The 24286-nt window shown below is 37.4% G+C and overlaps 1 protein-coding gene across 1 annotated transcript in view; it reads right to left on the reverse strand.

The window, feature by feature from the left end:
* The window catches only part of HTR3B (5-hydroxytryptamine receptor 3B), a 31185-nt gene extending 7124 nt beyond the window's left edge, over positions 1-24061 (reverse strand). The window contains exons 1-5 of the mRNA XM_019665238.1: positions 23838-24061; positions 5083-5127; positions 4647-4756; positions 4076-4245; positions 3351-3508 (exon numbers count right to left, since the gene is read on the reverse strand). Of these exons, the coding sequence (XP_019520783.1) occupies positions 3351-3508; positions 4076-4245; positions 4647-4756; positions 5083-5127; positions 23838-23987 (633 nt within the window). The 5' untranslated portion in view covers positions 23988-24061. The remainder of the gene's footprint in view (positions 1-3350; positions 3509-4075; positions 4246-4646; positions 4757-5082; positions 5128-23837) is intronic.
* Positions 24062-24286: the final 225 nt, after the last annotated feature.

Below are 24286 nucleotides of genomic sequence, written 5' to 3' on the forward strand. Positions count from 1 at the left end.
GTGAGCTCTTAACCAACTGAGCCACTCGGCCGGCCCTAAGCTGGTGGTGCTTAGAAGGATCTTTTATCAAGTTTATGACCTGCATTCAATGGATATCTCAACAAAATGACTCTACTTTAAACTATTGGGTTGTTGGAAAAGTCATGACGTATTTTTCTATGTTTTTCATTGCAAAAATGCGTCATGACTTTTCTAACAACCCAATAGAAAGGAAAATTATGTCATAAAAAGAGGATAAATTTGGCACCTTTCTTTCCCAAATGCCCCGCTGCATTTTGCTAGAAGTCCCCTGTGGGCCCCCCAATTCCTGCCCAAATGAATGCTTTACTCAGTGTGTGGATCTGTGGTTGGACTCACTTTAGTTTCCACAGCTGTCCACCTTTTTCTATCCACCATGAGTTCTTAAATTTTATTTCTACCCCCTTCTACTTCTAGCCTTTAAAAAAAAACAAAAAAAAAACCCCCAAAATGCCACCATACAGAAATTGAATGCTCACCCTGCTATTTCTGGGAACCAGCACCTCCCATAACCTCCTCTCTCGTGGCTGCTGGATTGAGTGCCCAGCTGCACACAGACATCCTTGTAGGCAGAGTTTTTGTGCCCTGTGTTCCCTGTGGAGTGCAGCCCAACTCCAAAGCATTAGTGGTGCCCTCTGATAAACAACACGTGTCCTAGAGCCAGCAGATATGACTACACATTAGCTGGAACCAGCAGGGCATCTGGAATACTTGATTTCGCTTCAATGGCAGCAGTGTACGTCTTGCCCAGGGCAAGGACATATTTAGAATAGATCATTGTTCCTCCTGTCTGCCCCACCCACCTCTCCCCAGCTCCCAACTGGGTAGCCTGGACACAACAGAGGATTAGATTAAAAGGGAGATGAGTCTTTGCTGTTAGGACCCTGGCACGCCCAATGTTTGAATGGAACTGGGCTCTAAATTTCACATCATTGGCCAAAGGCTGTTGAAGGACATTGGGGTTCCTCAGTTGCAAAATTCAGAATAGGATATCTGATATGGAGAGAACATGAGCCCAGCCACGGTGCAGAGAGCATGGAGGCTGAGAGAGGTGGAGAGAGATGGAGAACTGGGATAGTCACTGAACCTCCTAAAAGCTCCTGAGTCTGGCTCCCTGCCCTACCAAATATGTCTATGACTCTACTCTGCATTCTTTCCCTACTCTGTGCCAGAGGGCCAGGGTGGAAGCCAGCCCTGACAGATAATCCACCTGAGTCCCAAGGGCAAAAGGACTAAGGGAAAAGCTCTGAGAGCATGAAATCGTATCTCTGCCCAACTCCAGCACATCTCAATGTAAGCACTATAAATGGAGGGGAAGCATGCGGTAAAGAGAACAAGTATTGGGACCATGGTTCCTAAGATATAGGGAAGCCTCTTCTTTAGATAATCTTCTACACCTCCGTTCATCTTATTTAAAATGGAGCGAGTACATAGAAAACCTTTCTCCACTCTTGAGAAGACAAATTAATATTTAGAGTAAAGGGTGACATGTATCTACAAATAATGGCTGCCCTATGGAAACAGTGAGCATGTGTGTGCGTGCGCACGTGCATGCGCACGCACGCGCACACACACACACACACACACACACACACACACACACACACACACACACACACACATTTCTGTTTACCTGCCCCGTCTCTTGCCTTTGTTCGTCTCCTCCGTGCAGTGTAGGTAATGGTGTGTGCAGCATTCTCCGGAGTGCTTGGTAGGTGACTGTGTTCCACCTTGCACGTGCTACTCCCTCACATTTCCCTTTAATGCTCTCCATTATTTGGGCTGCATTAATAATGTTTGCGGGCTGATATCTTTAAAATTAATGAGGTGTTTACTCTTAGCCAAGAAACTCATTGAAATTAAAAAAGCTTTTTTTCCTCTCCCTTTCCCTTGCTAAAAAAAAAAAAAAAAAAAAAGAAAGAAAGTGGACAAACAAGCCACAATGCAAGCTTTGCTAAAAACCAAGCACAATAGGCAAGAACGCAAACCCCACCACTAGGAAGGTATGAGCTGCAATTAGCTAGTGCCCAGGGTTATACAATAGTCAGGTTCAATCTACAGCTGTTTCTAAGAGGCTCCAATGTAAGCTGCATACAACACCTTTTAACTAATGAGGGGGTCATCTGTGCCCTCAGTAATAACTTATTTCATCACCACCACCCATAGCACCTTAGTCTAGTCTGAATTTTCCTTCTTATTCAAAAGGCTTACTTTCAGGAGAATTCATCTTGCATGTAATCTTGGTCTGTTTATAGTCCTCCCTATTTTTTCAATCAAATCCATTACTTGGTATGAAAGATGCCCTGCTCCCTCCCCAAACTACCACAACTAGCTGATCGCGCAGAAAAGCAGAGCTGAATGCTAATGATGTGAGTCTACTGGTTGCATGAACTTGCTGCAGCCCATGTGTCAGGATGGTTTGCTGAGGGCCAGGGAAGGGAGAATGGCTGTCTCTGGAATGCAGAGCAGTGGTCTTCACTGTCCTGCACCCCACGACCCCCCAGGACTGTGTTGGACAAATTTCCCTGTGAACAGTGCAACCAATAGCATTATTGGTGGTGCATCTGAGAAGTTTGGGTTTTCATCACTTCCTTTTAGGGCTGTTATTCTCTTTGATCCACAAACCATCAGTGGTCTCTGAGGATCCTGCAGGTGATTTGTTAGTTAATCCCTCGAGATATTCAAGTTAATAATATGATAATTTTATGCATCTGCATCTATAATTAATAATTTACTCAATTAGAAACAGGACAGCCTTTGCGCCTTTGAGCCTTTGAGCCGCAGCCTTTTTGAGCCATGCTTTTGCTTGGGCCCACTCCTAACCCTTTGGAGTGTACTTTCTCTTCTAATAATGGCCCTTGAGCCACTGCCTTCTGCTCGGGCCTTCTTCCAACTCTTTGGAGTGTACTATTTCTTCTAATAAACCTCTCTTTACCACTTAAAAAAACAAAGCAAAACAGGGCAACAATGTTGAAGAGACACTCTTCTCCCAATTTTTTGTTGTTGTGTGTGGGTTTTCTTTTTCCTAGTGTCATTTGGAAGCAAGGATGTTAGTATGTACTGAAGAAAAGATTGAGGATTCCTGCTGTGGTAGGCGGTTCAGGTCTCTGGTGTCTGAAAACCATTCTTTTTATATTCACGTGTGGAGTATCTACAGCAGAAATCCAGGATCTGGAACTGAACCTCTGGCCATGATATGACAGAATGCAAGTGGATGTCCAGAGCCATCTGAATCAGCTATTCTTGGATGATAATGAACAATCTCAACCCAGTAGAGAAAGCCAAAGGTTGCAGAGAAGTGGGCAACAGAGACAGGAAGGGGAAGAACCTACGTGAAACTGAATCTGTGCAAAATTTCCAGCGTTGTTCTGCAGGACATTGTATGTCGAGGACACAGAAAGAAGTTCCCACTCACTGTCATTCAGAAACGCCATTTTGTCATGCTTAATGTCTTCTCTGCTCCTCAGGAAGTCCAGGTCTACATCTTCCACTGGAAACAGCAGAAACAATGATTTCCCGGAGAGAGAGAGGTACCAACATCATAATGCTTCCTTTTACTCCTGCCCTCACATGTGCAGTCTTACTGAGATAGGGTTCAATGTAACCATTTTGAATTAGGAGTAGAGGTGTGGAATAAAATCTTTCTAGCCATAAAAACAACTATGAATTTAGGGTTTGGATTGCACTATCCATAGGATGATGGAGCTGCTTCTGTGACTTCTATGACATTCTCAATGGCAGTGGAGGCCTAATATTGTATTTCCAAGTCACAGCAGCAATGGGCACAACACTGCACTTGGTCTGAATTACAGCAGGAGCCAAATAACTGTAAGAGGAGATTTAGATTTGTCAAAAGTCAATTATGTGCACAAATAAAATAGACCTGAGGAGTAGCATAATATAATTTTACATATAGAGGGTGCCAAAAATATGTATACACATTTTAAGATAACATCGCTTAAAATGTGTATACATTTTTTGGGCACCCCTGGGGGTATGTGTGCCAACCCAGCACAGCTATTTTTCCTATTAGAAGACTGTACCTCTCATGGTTTACCTGTGTGCAGAATGCTTTTGAAGGTTAGGCTGCAATTCTGGATATCAAATGGAAAAGCGTATGTCTCTAAACTGCATGCAGAGACCACTTGGATGGACTGAGAGTTCTTAATGGTCCCAGATGAGTTCACATAAACATAGGGAAGGTCAGGTAATCTTTCAATGTCCACACTATATGAAACATAAGATGCCTGTTGTTACACAGAGAGCTTTAGATGGCTCAATACACAGAACTGATTACGAGATGGTAGTGACCATGATGACCAGGACTAGCCTAGAAGTGCAAAAGACAGCATTACTTTTCTCTGAAATAATTCACCCTAGAAAGATGGGTTTAGCAATGACAACCTCATAAATTAACTAACTTGCTACTGTTAGAACACAAACAGAATCCATGAGTAACCTCAAGTATTAGTAATCAAATCTGTATCTTAAAATATGTCAACTCCAAACAATATGCTCCCCTTCAAGTTGAGAAACAACAAATAGCAGCAATGAGTGAAAGTAGGCAGAAAGTGGCCTGAATATTCTAAGCTATCTAAACCCCACAGAAATATACCCAGCATACTTACAATTCACTGATGATGATATCAGGGGCCCAGATGGCACTGAGAGGTAAGGATATCTCTCTAATATCATCAAACATGCTGGAGTTCCAGGATAAAAATTCATCATCCCAAACCTGTTAGGAATAGCAAAAAAGGCAGCTTATCAAAAAGAGGCAATGTCAACCTCACCAAAGAACTGAAGAGGGATTTGGATGAATAACCAAATTGATCAGTCTGTTGGTGTTCTCTGTTAGGGGAGAGGACTTCCCATCCAACTCCTAAAGATGGTAGCCTCAACAGAAACAATGACCATACACTTATGTGGATTCTAATAAATTAGGTTTGCTGCAGACCTAAGGAACTATAAACATAATTATATTATCTATTCCTTAGAGTAATAATATTTTTCAACAGATCAAGGTCAGGAGTCTAGCATGCATGGAAGGAAACAATCATTTACCTCATGGTACCATACACTTGTCTTTAATTTTTGATTCTGTGCATCCTGCAAAGCAAAAAGAAAATACACACCAAATATTAGCATGTCAGTAAATCAAAGCCCACTTCAACAGTATGACAATTCAGAGGAAGAAAACCTTATTTAACTAAATAATGCTGATTTTCAAAATATTACCTGACTCTTCAAGACCTGAGTATTTTCAGTTCCTGTTTATTACACACACCTGTCGCTATGAGCTTTACTATATTATCTATGACAAAATGGCACTTTGACAGCACTTGACATCTTGAATGATTTGCTATCTCTTTCCTACTCTAATTAATTACTCTGTCACTAATCAGACTAAAAAATGATATGTAGTCTTAGCCAATTTGGGCTAAAAAGATGAGAACAAGATTTTATTTGTAATCAAGATGTTATTCATACTCTTTCAATGAGTGTTGTCTCAGCTGCTATTGGAAGCCATTCCTGTTATCTTATGTTTGAATTTCTTTTCTTGTAAAACAGACTGAATGAGCTTATGTAAATGAAGTATATTTTTGATGATATAAATAGATGTGATGTCCCATGTCTGCAGTGAGTCAGTGATTTCTTTTTCAAAGATTCCCGAAAACAACCAAAAAGAAAAAAAAAACTTACTAATTTTTTCACATCTAATCTAGTAAAGAAATTGAAAACTACTATGTTCTTAGGGATTAAAAGAAATATCTTATAACATATACAAACATTAGCTTAAAATGGATCATAAATCTAAAAGTAAGAGCTAAAACTATAAAATCCTTGGAGAAAACACAGGAAAAAATCTTTATGACTTTGAATTAGGCAATGGCTTCTTAGATATGACACCACTAGAATAAGCACAGGAGGAAAGGACATCATCAAGAAGTAAAAAGACAACTTACAGAGTGGGAGGAAATATCTTAAAATCATGTATCTGGTAAGGGGCTTGTATCTAGCACGTATAAATAACTCTTACGACTCACCACCACCAACACCACCACCACCACCACCACCAACAACAACAACAACAAAAACAAATTAAAAGTGGACAAAGTGCCAAAACAATCTTGAGAAAAAAAAATAAAGTTGTAGGCATCATGCTCCCTGATTTCAAGCTATATTACAAAGCTATGGTAATTACAACAGTATGGTATTGGCATGAAAACAGACACATATCAATGGAACAAAATAGAGAGCCCAGAAATAAACCCATACATATATGGTCAATTAATTTACAACAAAGGAGCCAAGAATATACAGTGGGGAAAGGATAGTCTTCTCAAGAAATGGTATTGTGAAAATTGGACAGCCACACGCAGAAGAATGAAACTGGACCCTTATCTTACACCACTGACAAAAATTAACTCAAAATGGATTAAAGAATGTAAGACCTGAAACCCTAAAACTCCTAGAAGAACACGTAGGCAGTAAGCTCCTTGACATAGGTCGTGGTGATGACTTTTTGAATTTGACAAATTCAAAAAATTAAAACTAGAACTACCATATGAACCAGCAATTTCACTTCTGGTATTTATTTGAAGAAAATGAAAACACTAATTCGAAAAAACATATCCACTCCCATGTTCATTTCAGTATTATTTACAATAGCCAAGATATTGAAACAACCTAAGTTCCCATTGATGGAAGAATGGATAAAGAAATTATTTTTACACACACACACACACACACACACACACACACACACACATACAGGAATATTATTCAGCTGTAAAAAGAATGAAATCATGCCATTTGTAGCAGCATGGATGGACCTTGAAGGCATTATGCTAAGTGAAATAAGTCAGACAGAGAAAGACAAATACTGAGTGATCTCTCTTATATGTAGAATCTAACAATCAAAAACAACAAAAATCCAACCTTATAGATACAGAGAAAAGACTGGAGGTTGCAAGGTGGGGGAGTGGGAGAAATGCGTGAGTTTTTTTTTTTTTTAGTTTAAATAAATTAAATAAAATTTTTTAAAAAAAGAAAAGAACAACCTGATTTTTAATTACAATAAAGGTTTAAGGGCTTTGGTAAAGCACTGTAAGTCTTAGTTGATTGTAAGCAGCCACTTACAATACATTAGTTTTTCAAATGATAATTAAATTTGACTATAAACACTATGACTATTTGAGGAGAAAGTGTGGTAATAAACATAAACAGAAATTTTGTATTTCACAAGAAAATCTTAATGTTCAAAACAAAACATTTAAAAGAACTCAAAACACTCAAAGCCTTTACAAAGGCTTTGAAGGTTATGTGCTTTATGTAACGTTTATTGACTTCATGGTTAAATACACATTCGAGTTTATTTCTTTTTAAGTCTTAGGACAAAATTCAATTTCTCTATGTGAAAATCCCATACAGAAAAAAATGGACAAAGGGCTGAATAGACATTTCTCTAAAGGAGATATATAGTCATGCACTGCTTAACAAGGGGGATACATTCTGAGAAATGTGTCTTTATGCAATTTCATCATTGTGCAAACATCATGGCGTGCACTTACACAAATCTAAGTGGTATAGTTTACCTAGGCTTGCAACCTGTACACCTGTTGCTCCTAGGCTACAGCATGTTCCTATACAAAACAACACAAGACTAAATCAAACACAAGAGAAAATGATGCAATCAAGAAATGCAGCAAACATGAAATGTATGAGGCTGCTGCCACCATACCATGGCATAATATTTTACAGCAAACTTTTATTTATAAGTAGAAATAATACACTCTAAAATAGCAATAAAGAGTATATATAGTTAATACATAAACCAGCAACATGGACTTTTATTATCATTATCAAGTATTATGGGCTGTACATAATTGTATGTGCTATACTTTTATATGATTCTCAGTACAGTAGGTTTATTTACACCAGCATCACCACAAATGCATGAGTAATGGGTTAGGCTATGACATTACTAGGGGATAGGAATTTTTCAGCACCATTACAATCTTATGGGACCACTGCCATATACACAGTCCGTCATTGATTGAAAAATCATTATGTGCACATGGCTGTACAAACGGCCAATAAGCACATGAAAAAAATGTTCAACATCACTGCTATAAACCAAATTATGGATTTCCAAAATGCCTGTTACTATATTTGGAGATAGGGCTTTTAGGAGGTAATTAAGGTTAAATGAGGTCATATGGGTGAGGTCTTAATCCAAGAAGATTGGTGGCCTTAGGAAAAGAGAAAGAAAGGAAGATCTCTCTCTTTCCTTCATGTGAGGATATAGTGACAAGGCCTCCTTCTGAAAGCCAGTAAGAGAGTTCTCACCAGGAACCAAATTGGCTGGAATTTTGATCTTGGACTTTCTCACCTCTAGAGCTGTGAGAAATAAGTTTTTGCTGTTTAAGCCACCTAGTCTATGGTATTTGTTATGGCAATCCGAGCTGACTAATACCATCACTAATCATTAGGGAAATAAAAAATTAAAACCACAATGAAAAACCATTTTATACTCAGTAGGATGGCTACTATTTTTAAAAAATTTAAAAAGGAGAAAATAACAAATGTTGGTGAGGAGGTGAAGAAACCTGAGCCCTTGTGCACTGTTGGTGGGAATGTAAAATGGTGCACCTACTACATAAAACAGTGTGGCAGTTCCTAAATAAATTAAAATGGGGATTACCATGTGGTCCATCAATTCCATTTCTTGGTATATATCCAAAAGAATTGAAAGCAGGATCTTGGACAGGAGTTTGGACACCCATGTTCATAGCAGCATATTCACAATAGCCAAATGGTGGAAGTACCCCAAATGTCCATCAATGGATGAATAAACAAAATGTGGTACGTACGTACAATGTAATATTATACAGTTCTAAAAAAGGAAGGATATTTTGACACATGCTTCAACATGGATGAACCTTGAGACATTATGCTAAGTGAAATAACCAGTCACAAAAGGACAAATATTGTGTGATTCAACTTATATGAGGTATCTGGAGTAGTCAAATTTGTAGAGACAGAAAGTAAAGTGGGGGTTGTCAGGGGCTGTGGGAAGGAGAATAGGAGGTTAGTGTCTAACGGGCATAGAGTTTCAGTTTTGCAATACGAAAAGATGGATGGTGGTGATGGTTGCACAACAATGAGAATGTACTTCATACCATTGACCTGTACATTTAAGAATGGTTAAAAGGCAACTTTTATGTAATGTGTATTTTATCACAAGTAAAAATAATAATAAGAAAAATGAGCAAAGGACTTTAATAGATATTTCTCCAAAGGAGATATACAAATGACTACTAAGCACTTGAAAAGATGCTCAACATCATTAGTCATTAGGGAAATGCAAATCAAAACCACAATGAAATACCACTTCACCCCACTAGGATGGCTAAAAGAAAAAGACAGAAAATAACAAGTGTTAGCAAGGATGTAGAGAAATTGGAGCCCTCATACTTTGCTAGTAGGATTATAAAATGGCAAAACCACTTTGAAAAACAGCCTGAGAGTTCCTCAAAATATTAAACATAGTTACCATATAACCCATCTATTCCACTTTTAAGTATCTAACCAAGAGAATGAAAACATATGTTCACACACACACAAAAACCTGTACAGGACTGTACATAGCAGCATTATTCATGACAGTCAAAAATTCAGAATAACCCAAATGTCCATCAGCTGATGAATGGATAAATAAAATGTGGGATATCCATACACTAGAATATTGTTCAGCAGTAAAAAGTAATGAAATACTGATACATGCTACAACATGGATAAACCTTGAAGACATATGCTAAGTGAAAAAAGTCCATCACAAGAGACCATTGATGGTATGACTCCATTGATACAAAATGTCTAGGATAGGCACATCTATAGGGACAGAACATAGGTTAGTGCTTGTGCTGGGGCTAAGGTTGAGGGTAGGGTGTGTTAATGGTATGGCATTGCTTTCTGAGGAGATTAAATGATCTGGAATTAATAGTGATGGTTGCACAACTCTGAATACACCAAAACCCACTAAATTGTATACTTTAAATGAATGAATTTTGTGGCTGAATCATATCTCCAAAAAAAAGCTGCTATTTTAAAATATGAGTTAATAAAGAAAAAGGAAACCAGTTTTGAAGACATTTCCAGGGAATGTATAGGTAAGAGGGCTGATATAAACTATTAATGAAATCTCCTTAAACTCATATTTTCAATTCCTTTCAATCACTAAAAATTGCATCCTTTTTAGAAGAGAATAAGAGAAATGCAAAATTCAAGATGAAGACATGTGACATAAAATGTGTAAGACATTTCTTCTGCTGACTTAGGTTCAGAGCTAAGAAATCATTTAGATAACCTTTGTATTTTGTAATATTTAGTACAATATAAGTTTTAGTAAAATAATAGAGTTTGGGGAGTTGGTGTCATGAAAGCAAATAACTTCCATTTTCCATTTTCCCCCCACAATAAGGTATATTAAAGTAATTATCCAGCTACATAAAAAATGTATACTTTTTGTACATAGGGTCCAGACTACTACTCTCTTCAATCTGGATTGGGTAGTGGATTGAGAGATGCCACTGATATTTATTTAGTCCATGCGGATGGCATACCTGGAATTATGCGGTACATGGACTGTGAGACATATATAGGGTAGCATCATTTGAAAGAGAAACTATAAAGTTTTTAGATTAAACTTTCCCCTTTTTGCAATCAGGAAAGCATGTTGCTAATGAACAAGCATTTCTAGGCACCTTGAAAAAGAAGAAGGGATTGTGAGCAGATATGGAGTGATCCAGCATTAGTGGCTTGACAGAAGCTGGTCTGAGTGAACTTGCTCTACAGATTTTTGTGGACTTCCAATAGATATTTGGGAAAGGCAGGTTTCAAAATAGGATACAAAATGAAAAGACTGAATTCACAAGTATTTTCCCAAGGAACAGCTTGGAGGAGTTACAGAGGGGACTCCCAGCCAAGATCAGCTATGAAGGGGTCCTGGCAGTTGAAAAAAGACCTCTACTGAGATCTCAAAGCTAGGTGACACCACTTTCCTCCAAGTGTTACCAGCTGAGAGATCCTGAAATAATCATGTCTCACCCACAAAAGCACGAAAGGCTCAGTTCTATTCTAGGCTTAGCGCCAATCAATGATGTTTCTGCACAAATAGGGGGAAGAAAAAACAAGTCCAAATCAGTTCATATTACTGGGAAATATATGACACAAAAAACTTTTACATCTATGAAATGTCTTGACCAGTTTCTTTATCATTGTCAATGCCAAGTGGCGAATGTATCTCATTGACTTAGTCATGTGGCTGGAGAGAAGGTCTCTATGATTTAGTGTTTTATTTTCACTTTATTTTTATTCAGTTGATTCTTATTAACTGCCATGTTGCAGCCTTAGGTCGTTTGTCTCTTCTGGTCCATTGCTTTGTCATATTATATGTAACAATAGTTTTAAGAATTTCTTTTCTAACATCTTATGAGGGTGTTTGGGAGGATTCGTCATTCAGCCCTAAAAAACACAACATCAAAAAGGAGTTTGAGGCTAAAACGGAAATCTTTTTTTGTCAAAGGAAGCAAGTTTCTCAATGCCAGCTGGTGAACATAATTGGTTCTCTAGTGGCATTATTCACAGCTTTTCCTTCTGTGTATCTCTCTCCATTTTTTCTTTAGTTACCTTCCATCTTGCTTGTTAAAAGCAAAGGATATTTCAGAGAATTGGAATTCATTAGTCTTTCTAACAGAGGGAGTCTATTTAGATCTAAATTGGTGGTTAGCAAATATACAGATAATTCCTGCACATTTTTATTTATCTTTTCCAGTTCCGAAGACTATAGAAACAGATGCCTCAACGTCTGGCCGGGAGGCTCTAGTCAATGGACTGGAATACAAAGGTATCTGGGATTTCGAATTGACAAAACTCAATAGAAACAAATTGAAACTCTTCACTGTTGAGTAGATTATCTCTATAATCAGATTTCCCTAAGGTACTCATAATACCCAGAAATTCTAAGACAAGACTGTAGTCTTTCATATAAACAAAACAAGAGGCAAAACAGTATAATGGAAGCGAGGTGCAGTGATGAAAGCTGAGCTGGAAGCTCTTCACTCCAAACAAAAGTTGCTAGCAGTTCAGCTGCTGGCAGATGCACCCAACAAGTTATCTGTTCACATTGGGAGTGTCATTGTCTGAGCAGAATCTGTGAGTGATTTTATCAAGTCCTTCAAAACTAGCTCTGCCTCTGGAACAAACTTTAGGCTTAGTTCACCTGAATGCAATAGAGACATTTGCAAAGAGTGTCAGACTAAGTCACTTGTAAAGAAATCCTACAATTAGTAGGATTAGTAGTTACATATTTTCACTAATTAATTAGTTTTTAAGATCAGTATCTATCCAGTATCTTTAAAGTAAGATATACTGTGTTGCATATTGTGGGGAATATAAATATGTGTAAGAAAATCCTTCCCTCAAGTAGCTTATTAATAAATTAGGTATGTGACTTTTTTTTAATATTTTTATTGGGGAATTGGGGGATGGGAACAGTGCTGGGGAATTGGGGGAAGGGGAACAGAACACTTGTTGTTTTGTTCTTCAGTCTACTTGTGGAGGACGTTGCTTCACTGGCCCAAGTTGGCACCATCATTGCGCTCTTCCTGAGTGAGGTAGATCAGTCGCTGGCTTCTGGACGGCCGCTTACGATGGCTGCTGGCCGCTCACGCTGGCTGCTGGCTACACACAATAGCCCATGGCAACCCACTGCAGCAGGGGATACAGCCTACGCCATCGTCGGTGACTCATGGCAGCCCAGCTCCAGGTTGAGCTGTTGTTCAGCATCTTAGCTGTAGAGGGCAGTGTCACTGGCCCTAATATGTGGGATCCAAACCGGGGCCCTCTGGCGTCCCAAGCCAGCTCTTAACCAATGTGCCACTCGGCCGGCCTGGTATGTGACATTTTAACAATTAATTATGTGCATTGAGAAATATACAGACTTCAGTAGATTTAAAGGAAGGAGACATCACTGTCAGCTTGGAGAGTTAAGGGGAAATTCTTCCAGGAGTTGAGATTTGAAGGACTATAATATTTTGCAGATGGAGAATGAGAAGAAGACATTTAGTGAAGGAAATAGCAGAATGAATGGCATATAAGCAGGAAATAACAGGGGGTTTAGTTTCAACGTAATGTTGAGTACATGTAGAAAATAAGGTTAAGACAGTAGAGATGGATAAAAATAGAGGGATGGAACATAAGATTTTTCCAGTTATGTGAATGAAAGTTTGCCATATCCAATACCCAATAATATGATATGTCTAACATATTCTAGTAGAAAATTAGTACATTCCACAACAGTGGAGAGAAACATATTTTTGAAAAAAATTATGGTGTTCTCCTTAATTACCATTTGGAATCTGATTTTAAGAAAGAGTTAGGTAAAAGTTTTCAATTTGATAGTTATTCTAAGGGAAAATATTAAAACGTTACTCCTTTTCTATATCCATCTCCAAAAGCCTCTAAAGCAGCGGTTCTCAATCTGTGGGTCGCGACCCCTTTGGGGGTCAAACGACCCTTTCACAGGGGTCGCTAGGTACTCATATGTGGGCGTATCTGCATGTGGACCTGGAGACGGATAGAGGAGCGGTGTCTCAGTTCCTAAGACCATCGAAAATATGTGTTTTCCGATGGTCTTAGGCGACCCCTGTGAAAGGTTGAGAACCACTGCTCTAAAGGAAAGTTTGAGCAGTTCTATTTTCTATTAATTAGTAAGTAGTTAGAAAGTGGAAGGATAAGGGAAGGCCTAAAAGGTAGTCTTAATCCCTTACTCAAGGCTGATTATTCCTCTACTCTGAGGTTTCACATGACATAGTTCATCTCATGAGTCTTTATTTAAATCATGCTTTTTTCCATTGTACAATGTCTGATATAACCCAACGACAACTAAATAGTAAGGACTAACATTTCTTAACTAGGTGAAGATACACTTTAAAATTCTAGTTCAATATCCAATTAGAAAAGAGACTTAAAGGAATTTTCTATTGGAGCTGTATGTAAGTAAGAAAGACTAGATTTTTTGGAGTAGGGTGGGGGTATTTCCTGGCATTTAATTAAACAATATTTTCTAGATTCTTAGATCTAGTGCTTTTATTACTGTGAGTGAGAAAATAAAGCTAGAACGAGTAAAATTGCTTGCTAAAAGGGGGATATTTTTGTGTGTGTCACTTAAGGTTTCTTGTTAATGAAAAAATAATTATTAGGGGTTTATCTAAGCTGGAGGAAAATTATTCTAAAATAACTCGCATGAGATAAAAAATAATTAAAACCCTGTTATAACATATTGATCATATTTTAGTTTCAAAATTTTTTTTCATCAATTGCAATGCCTAATTCTCAATCAGAAAATCAGAGTCTATGATTCATAGCATAGCAATAAGATATTAACATAGAAAAATATCTTCATTAAAATAGATTAAAGAGGAATTATTAAATTATTTTAACAAAATACATTAAAATAAAAATATATTGTGGGGTATACTATGTATGTAAATGTAAAATTGAGGACAAAAGTAGTACAAAAGATGGGGAGTAGGTAAATGGAATTTTACTGTTGTAAGATTTGTACATTTTATGTAAAGTGTAATAAAATTAATTCTGAGGACCTTATATTAAATGAATAACGGATATGGAAATCGCTAAAACAAAATCTAATCTAAAAAATAATACAAAGAGGTATGTTAAAATGCCAATAGAAGAACTAAAACCCAATATTAAAACAACTTAATTTACCTAAAATAAGGTAGGGAAAGAGGAAAAGAAGAATACAAAACAAAACAGATGGGACAAGTAGGAATAAAACAGCAAGATGAGACTGGTAAATGGACAAAACCCTTCAACTAAAATGCATAGATTGAAAAGTTAAAAAAGCAATACCCTAGAACAATGCTCAGCAACAAAAAGGATAAACTATTGATATGCCCAACAAGTTGGATGAACCTGAAGGGAATTATGCTGAATGAAAAAAAGCCAATCTCAAAGGCTATATACTGTGTGGTTCTATTATATACTATTCTTGAAAAAATACAATTATAAATATGGAGAAGAGGTTGGCTGGTTGCCAGTGGTTAGGGATTGCAGGGAGAAAGGATTGTGGCTGTGAAAGACCAGTACCAGGAAGCTCTGTAGTGATGACTATGTAAATTGATGTGGTGGTGGTGGTTACACAAAGCTACGCATAATAGTTACATAGAAGCACACAAACAAATCTGAATACATGTAAAACTGGAGACACCTGGGGCCAGCTGAGTGGCTCAGTTGGTTAAGAGTTAGCTTAAGAGCGTGAGCTCTGAGCAACAGAGCTGCTGGTTCTATTCCCACATGGGCCAGTGACGCTGTGCCTGAGTTGAGCTGCCAACAGGTGGCAGGATGGCTCAGTTGGTGAGAGCACGTGCTCCTAACAACAAGGCTACCTGTTCGATGGTGGGCTACGCCCGCCCGCAACTAAGACTGAACCCTGCACCTTGAGCTGAGCTGCTGCCTAGATGGTTCAGTGGATAGAGCGTGTGCTCTTAACAACAAGGCTGCTGGTTCTACTCCTGCATGGGATGGTGGCTACGCCCACCTGCAACTAAGATTGACCACAGCACCTTGAGATTAGAGGCCACAAGCTGCCAAGGGGCAGCCAAATGGCAACTGGTGCCCTCCACAACTAAGCATGAAGAACAACAACTTGGCTGGTCTCCTTCCCTAATTCTCCAACACTGTTCCCCTCCCCCAATTCCCCAATTTAAAAAACAAACAAACAAACAAACAAAAAAACTGGAGAAACCTGAGTGCCTCTGTGGGTTGTACCAATGTCATTTTTCTAGTATTGATAATGTACTATATTTATGTAAGATGTTAACATTGGGAAACATTGGGTGAGGGGTTCAGAGACCTTCTTGTAAATTTATTTACATCTTCCTGTAAATTTGTAATTATTTCAAAATAAAAAGTTGCAAAAGAAAAGCAAGACCCAAGTGCATGCTGCTCCAAAAAGCGACTTCGAATATATCACAGATAGATTGAAAAATTTTTTAAATGGTAAAATATATGCGGTCTGACAATTAAGTTCATGAACTCATCCTAGAAAAAGTGCTACATTTCCTCACTGCTGAATATCAGTACGGTCACCTTCGAAGTACTACCCTTGGGAAGCTATGCATGGATGTCAACACCTAGTCCACACTTCAAAACAATTTTGGAACAATTTTTTCTGGAATGACCATCAAAGCTGTCGTCGTATTACCCTGGATGTCCTGAATGTCATCAAAATGTCTTCCTTTCAATATTTCTTTTATCTTCGGGTAAAAAAAGAAGTCATTGGGGGCCAGATCAGGTGAGTAGGGAGGGTGTTCCAATACAGTGATTTGTTTACTGGCTAGAAACTCCCTCACAGACAGTACTGTGTGAGGTGGTGCATTTTAGTGATGCAAGAGCCATGAATTGTTGGTGAAAAGTTCAGGTCATTTTCGTCTAACATTTTCATGCAGCCTTTTCAGCACTTCTAAATAGTAAGTTTGGTTAACTGTTTGTCCAATTGGTACAAATTCATAATGAATAATCCCTCTGATATCAAAAAAGGTTAGCAACATCGTTGCAACAAGTTCGCGAACCTAATTGTCAGACTTCATATGCCATGCAAAAAGTATGCATAAGGAAAACTTCAAGAAAAATAATATTACTGGAGATGAAGAGGAGCATTTCATAATGATAAAAGGATCTGTTCAGGAAGAATACGTGAAATTCTATATGTGTATGCACCTAGTAACAGAGCAGAGAAATAGACAAAACACAATTATAGTTGGGGATTTAAACACTCCTCACTATAAAATTAACAGAACAACAAAAACAAAGGTCAAAAAGTTAGAGACTTTAACAATACTATCCAACACATTGATTGAATTGATATTTACAGAATAATACACCCTTCTATTCAACACCGTACTGGAGGTTTGAGCCAGTGCAGCAGGCAATAAAAGGTATATTGCATAGAAATAAAAAAGTAAAAAAGAAACGTATTTAATCACAGACAGCCTTATCTTCTACATATAAAATCTGAAATACTCTATAAGAGAGCCTCTGAAACTAGTAAGAGATGGCAGGATTATATGATCCAAGGCCAATATATACAAATCAATTGTATTTTTGTATACTAGTAACAAAGAGATTCAATTTAAACTACCATTTATAATGGCATAAAAAATGTGAAATATTTAAGGATAAACTTAACCAAATATGTGTAAAACACTGAAAACTACAAATGTTACTAGGAGAAATTAAAGAAGAACTAAACAAATGGAGAGATACACTGTACTCATGGATTGGGAGACTGTTAAAATGCAGATTCTCCTCAGATTGATCTATAGATTTAATGCAATCTTGATAAAAATCCCAGCAGTTTTTTTTGTTTTTTGTTTTTTTTACTGGAAATTGATTAATTGCTTCTAAAGTTTATATGGAAATGCAAAGGACCTAGAAAAGTCAAAACAATTGTGAAACGGAAGAACAAGTTGGAAGGCACATTATCTGATTTCAAGATTTCAATAATACTGCAGTAATGAGACAGTGTATTGGTGTAAGGAGAAACATATCAATTAGTTGGGTGGAATAGGGTCCAGAAATAGACAAAGAACCCTATTTTTTAAATGGGTAAATTTAAAGATTTGAGCAAATACTTCACCAAAAATATATACAACTGAAAAATTAGCTAACAAAAAGATGTTCAACATCATTAGTCTGTAGTAAAATGAAGGTTACAAACCACAGTGAGCTACCACCACAAATCTACTAAAATGGTTAAAGGACTGACAGTATCAAGTACTGGTGATCCTGTGGAGAAACTAGAACTCCCATACACTGCAGGTGCAATGCAAAATGAAACAGCCACTTTGGAAAACAGTTTGACTGTCGTTTATAAAGTTAAGCATAGAATTATTCTACAACTGAGTAATCCCACACTTAAGTATTTATCCAAGAGAAGTGAAAACATATGCAAATGTTTATACTGGCTTTATTCATAACTGACACAAATTGGAAACAATCCACATGTCCAACAACTATTAAATAGATAAACAAATTGCAGTACTTCTGTACAGTGGAATACTACCACTGATATACGCAGTCTCAAATGCATTATGCTAAGAAAAAGGCCAAAAACAAAGGGTAAAATACTATGTGATTTCATTATTATGACATTCTTAAAAAACTAAAGTTAGAAAAATAAGATCAGTGGTTTCCAGGGACTGAGAATAGAGGGAAGAGATAGGAATCCAATGCATTGTCTTTGCTCTTTATGTTGAAAAGATGTTTCATTTTATGTAATTTATACCTCAGTTTTAAAATGCTTCAAAATTTTTGTAGGAGGCAGCTAAAGCAATACTTAGAGGGAAATTTACAACTTTAAATGCTAAAGTTAGAAAAGAAAAAAATTAAAATTAATTGATCTAAGTTTCTACTTTAAAAACTAGATAAAGCAGAAAACATTAAGTGCAAAATAAAAAGAACAAAAAAAAGATATGAGCAGATATCAGAGAAATAAAAAATAATTGAGAAAATTCAAAACCAATATATAATTCTTTGACAAAAATAAATAAAATTTATAAACCTTGGCAATATTGGCCAAGGCAAAATAAGAGAAAACACAAATTATTAATATGAAAAATGAAAAAGACAATATCACTAGAGATCCTATGGACATTAAAAGGATAAAAAAGGCAATATTATAAACAAATAATTTTGACAACGTGGATAAAATACACAAATTCCTTGAAAAATACAAAATACCAAAACAGACATAAGAAGATATAGAAAATTTGAACATTCCTATATGTGTTAATGAAAATGAATTCACAGTTGAATACTTTCACCCAAAGAAAACTTCAGTCCCAAATGGTTTTAGTGGTGAATTCTAACAAACATTAAAGAAAGAAAATATCCTTATTACACAACTCCTTTAGAAAATGGAAAAAAGAAAACTTTTCAACTAGTTTTATAAGGCCAACATAACCATGATACCAAAACAGGACATATACTTTACAAGAAATGAAAACTATAGCCCCCAAATCCCTCATTAACATAGGTGAAATCTATGCTATATAGGAATTTAAATCTAGAAATATGTAAAAAGGATAATATATTAAGATCAACCGGTGTTTATCCTAAGAGCACACAGATGATTTAACATTTGAAAATCAATCAAAATAGTTTGCCCTATTAACTCATAAAACAGAAAAATCATATGATCATCCAAATAGATGGGGAAAAATCTGATATAATTCACTATGCATTTATAATTTTAAGAAACTCTCAGCATTCAAGAAATAAGAGGAAACTTCTCAACCTGATAAAAAATATCTACAAAAAATTCTATAGCTATCATCATACTTGATGATGAAAGATTTTCCACTAAGAATGGGAACAAACAAAGATGTCTGCTCTCACCACTTCTATTAACATCGTAGGAGAGATCTTAGGCAATGCAATAAGACAAGAAAGAAAGAATAAATAGCATACAAATTAGAAAGTAAGAAGTGAAACTATTTGCAAATGACATGATTGTATATGTAGTCAATATTAATCTACAAAAAAAACCATTGGAATTATTAGTAAGTGAATTTAGTAAGACCACAGGATACAAAGTCAACATAGAAAATGAATCTTATTTCTCTATAATAATAACAAAATAAAAAAGCAAAATTTAAAAAGTAATATTTACAGTGGCATCAAAATACTTTGAGATAAATTTAACAGAAATATGTGTAAAGCTTCTACATTGAAGATTATAAAACACTAATAAAGACCCAAAATAAATGGAGAGACCGTGTTCAAAAACCAGAAAACTGAATATTATTGAGATGTAAATTCTCTCCTAATTTCTCCACAGATTTCATAACAAAACAAACATTCCAAACAAACTCCCAGCAGGCTTTTTAAAAATAGAAATGGACAAGGTCATTATAAAATTTATGTAGAAATGCTAAGGTCCTAAAAAGAACAAACCATCTTAAAAAACAAAGAACAAAATCCAAGGACTTGCACTACCTGATTTCAAGAGAAATAGACCAACACTTATCAGTCAATTTAATTTTCAACCAAGGAACCAAAGCAATTTAATGGAAAAAAAAAAAGACTTTTCAAAAAAAATGATGCTGTAACAACTCCTATCTAAATACAAACAGAACAAAACAAGACACAATGGAACCCTCCCCAGGCAGGCCCAGCGGCTCAGTTGGTTAAGAGTTGGCTTGGGAGAGCAAGCTCTGAGCAGCAGGGTCACCAGTTCGGTTGCCACATGGGCCAGTGACATGGGCCCTCTACATCTAAGATTGTGAACAATAGCTCAACCTGGAGCTGGGCTGCCGTGAGTGGCCGTCGACAGCATAGGCTGCAGTGGGCCTGCAGTGGGCTGCTGTGAGCTAACGTGAGCGGCTGGTAGCCAGCGTGAGTGGCCAGTAACCGGTGCGAGCTGCCAAGACTCTCTGTGAGCGGCCGTCCAGAAGCCAGCAACTGATCTGCCTCACCCGGGAAGAGCACAATGATAATACCAACATGGGCCAGTGAAGCAACATCCTCCACAACTACACTGAAGAACAAAAGGACAGCAACTTGTCTTCCCTTTCCCCAATTCCCCAACACTGTTCCCCTCCCCCAATTCCCCAATAAAATCTTTTAAAAAAATAGAGATGAGTAGACAAATCACAGTCTGGGACTAAACACAATACACATCTGACAAAATGTTGTGGGCCAACCGAGTAGCCCCCACCCCCAACTGAAAACCTCTTTAAGTTTTCTTTTCTATAGAAATGTTAAGTCTCCTCCTCCCCAGTTTCTTTGATTGCTCTTCATAGAAATCTCCTACCCTTGCTTCAGATAACTACTTGAAAGCCTGTGACTTCCCAATATCCCCCAGGCTAGTAAGCTAATACCAAACCCATTCTGGGCCCAGACAATTGACGCCACCTGGGTGATGGGCTGAATGGCTACAGGCTTCATGAGAGCTAACAGATTTATTAATTAAAATATATTTTTCCTCTTTCAGGGGCCTTGGGGATTCAGATGATACCCCAACAAGATTGTCAGTCACAACCAAAGAAGCCAACGCGGTCTTCCAGGCGGAGCTGGAGACCCCTTCCTCTCACCTGAGATCAGCTAGGGCGAGAGTTCCGTGAATCCCCCAATAGGCAGGGACAGCTCTACGCCCCTGCCCAGCAGGAAGCAGACACAGAAGAAGAGACCTCCTGTCCCTCAGCTTCCCATAGAGATTTTATGGGGGTCACATCTCTTAAGGGGAAAACAAGACAGGCAGTTAGAGGCAGGCATTGGGTCTCTGCATTCCTGCACGTCCCACAAAATGTGACCGCCTGGGTAACCTCCCCGCTCCACCCAAAACTTCTTTTCACTGTAATTATCTACCCCTGCGGGGAAACAAATGGGTAAAAAATATCGGACTGGATTAGACCAGTCACTCACACCTGTGCAGTAAAGGCCAGAACAACCTTCATTTCACCTGGGCCTCATTATACCCTCATTATAATATCATACATATGCGGGGAAGATTATGAATATCATTATAACAGACTGACTCTGGGAAGGAACATGTGCAGTCTAAAGAGATGAGATAATAGGCTGTTGTCAATTACAGGTGCCAATCAAGTGGTCCCACGCCCAGAGGGGAATAGCCCATCCTAGAGAAAAAAAAAAACCAAACTCCAAGTCCTGGGAAGTCCGACCTTTTTTGGACCTGTTCCTCCCTTTTGAGCCTCACCTTTGCCCATGGCCCACTCCAAACTCTTTGGAATGTAATTTATCTTCTAATAATGGGCCCTTGGGCCATTTTCTACTTCTCAGGCCTACTTCTATTTCTTTAAAGTATACTATTTCTTCTAATAAACTGCTTTTTCACTACTTTGCTCCAGTATCTCGTTCAATTCTTTGCTTGAGACGCCAAGAACTTGGTCATTCTTCCAAGAAGGGCCCACTCTCCGACAACAAAAGGACTTGTGTCCAGAATATATAAGCATCTCCTATAAATCTATAATAAAAAGGCCAACAGCCAAATAAAAAATGTGGGGGGACTTAAACAGCTAGTTCACAAAGAAAAATATGTAAGCAACCAATAAGCACATGAAAAAGAGCCCCAAATTATTAACCATCAAGGAAACGTAAAGTGAAACGACAATGGAATACCCTTACACCCTTACCAGAATGTCTAACATTTTAAAGTCTGATAATGTCAAACGTTGGTAAGGATGTGGAGCAAGGAGAACTCTCCTAGCTGACTGGAGGGAGTGTAAAATTACAACCACTTTGCAAATCAGTCTGGCCGTTTCTCATTAAGTGTACACCTATCCTATGAGCCAGTATTTCCCCTTCTAGGTTTTACCCAAGAGAAATGAAAACATATATACACAAAAACTCTTGTACGGGGATGTTCATAGCAGCTTTTTAATAATATCTTAAAGCTTGGAAACAACCTAAATGCTTATGAACAGGAGAATGGATAAACAAATCATGGCACAGCCATAACCAAATACTATTTAACAGTAAAAAAGAAAAACTGATACGCACAACATGAGTGAACCTCAAAAACATTATGCTGAATAAAATAAAACTTCATTCATATAATATTCTAGAAATGGCAAAAACAATCTATGATGAAAGAAATCAGAGCAATAATTGTCTCTATGGATGGAGGGGATGGGGATTGACTGGGAAGAAAATGAGGAATCTTTCTGGGGTGATGAAAATGTTTGATATATTGATAGGTATGGATTATATGGTTGCACGCAGTTATCGAAACTCATTGAATTGTACACTTAAGATCTACGCATTTCAATATATGTATGTTATACCTCAATTAGAAAAAAAAATAGTTTTGAGAAGTAAATTGAAAAACAATTGTTAAACTACTTTAACAAAACAACCTCCGTAAAGTCAGCTTAGAAGAGAAATCATTGTATGGTGTCAGATGGGTACTAGACTTAACAGGGGAATCACTTTGTAAGGTATACAAATGTCTCATCACTATGTTGTACACCTGAAACTAATATAATATATATTGTATGTCAACTTGTATTGAAAAATAAATTAAAAAAAATAGAGGAATCAATATAAATCTGGGTCCTATTACTATTGAAGACTTTGTAATTAAGAAGAAGTTGAAAGAGGAAGCAGGTATAGCAATCAGGGCCCTCATTTATTGAGGGCTTACTAAGACCTCTGCTAACTGCTTCACATGAATTTTGTAATTTAATCCCCACAACAACCCGTTTTTCAGATGTATCAGGAAAGACATGCATTAATAAACAAACCTTCCCCCACCATTCTTAGCAAAAACCTTAGGTATAAAACCCCTTATAAACTCGATACCAAGGCATTTTTTTCTCTTTTTAAATTTTCAGGCAATAAGTGGCAGATGTTATCTAAAATCTATTATCACTAAGAAATGTGAACAACAGAAAAAAATACCTATTACCATTTTTTGTTTCAGCAATACTCATAACATATGTACTGTGATCTATGACCAGAATTCTTAAAACATCTTAATTCTGTGAAACTCATATTTCTAGATTATCTTCCCTTCACAACGTAAGGATTAGAAAGCCTGATTTGTTTAATAAATATTTTACCTCATGCTCACTGCTAAAAAGAAGCCAGCACAACTCCCCTATCAGCTCAACTAGAGTCTCAAGAATAAAGCTTTTCCTAGGCTCCTGCATAAAGAGCAGGTAGTTTTACAAAAGGATAGCAGGAATACAAAAGTGTGTCCTTACCACATCCAATACAGCGTGAACAAATACGTCCAGGTATACAGTGGTGGCCTCTGTCCAGTCGTGAACTGGTCTCACTTCCTTGTGATATTTCTGTAATAGCTGTTTGGTGAGATGATACAGAGCAGAATTCCTGGGATGAGGTGTATCCATGGCTAGGATTCCTAGAAAAGAAAACTATGATTGTGAAGGTGAAAATAAGAGGAACTTAGCATCTCCATGAGATTACAGACTGTTTCAGACACGGGGGCTCCTAGCAGAATATAGTTTCAGCTCACCTCAATCTGCTTAAGTTCACAGCCAGCTGGTAGGCTTTTTGGCAGACAATTTTAAATAACTGATGTGAGTAAGCTAATGGCAGAAGTACCCAATAGAGAAATCTCATTGCAAAGTAAATAGATCAAGCCCATCTCCAAGGATGCAAACGGTACCTACAATTCCATTTTTACAGC

This window comes from Hipposideros armiger, unplaced genomic scaffold (assembly GCF_001890085.2).
Source record: "Hipposideros armiger isolate ML-2016 unplaced genomic scaffold, ASM189008v1 scaffold_437, whole genome shotgun sequence".
NCBI lineage: Eukaryota > Metazoa > Chordata > Mammalia > Chiroptera > Hipposideridae > Hipposideros > Hipposideros armiger.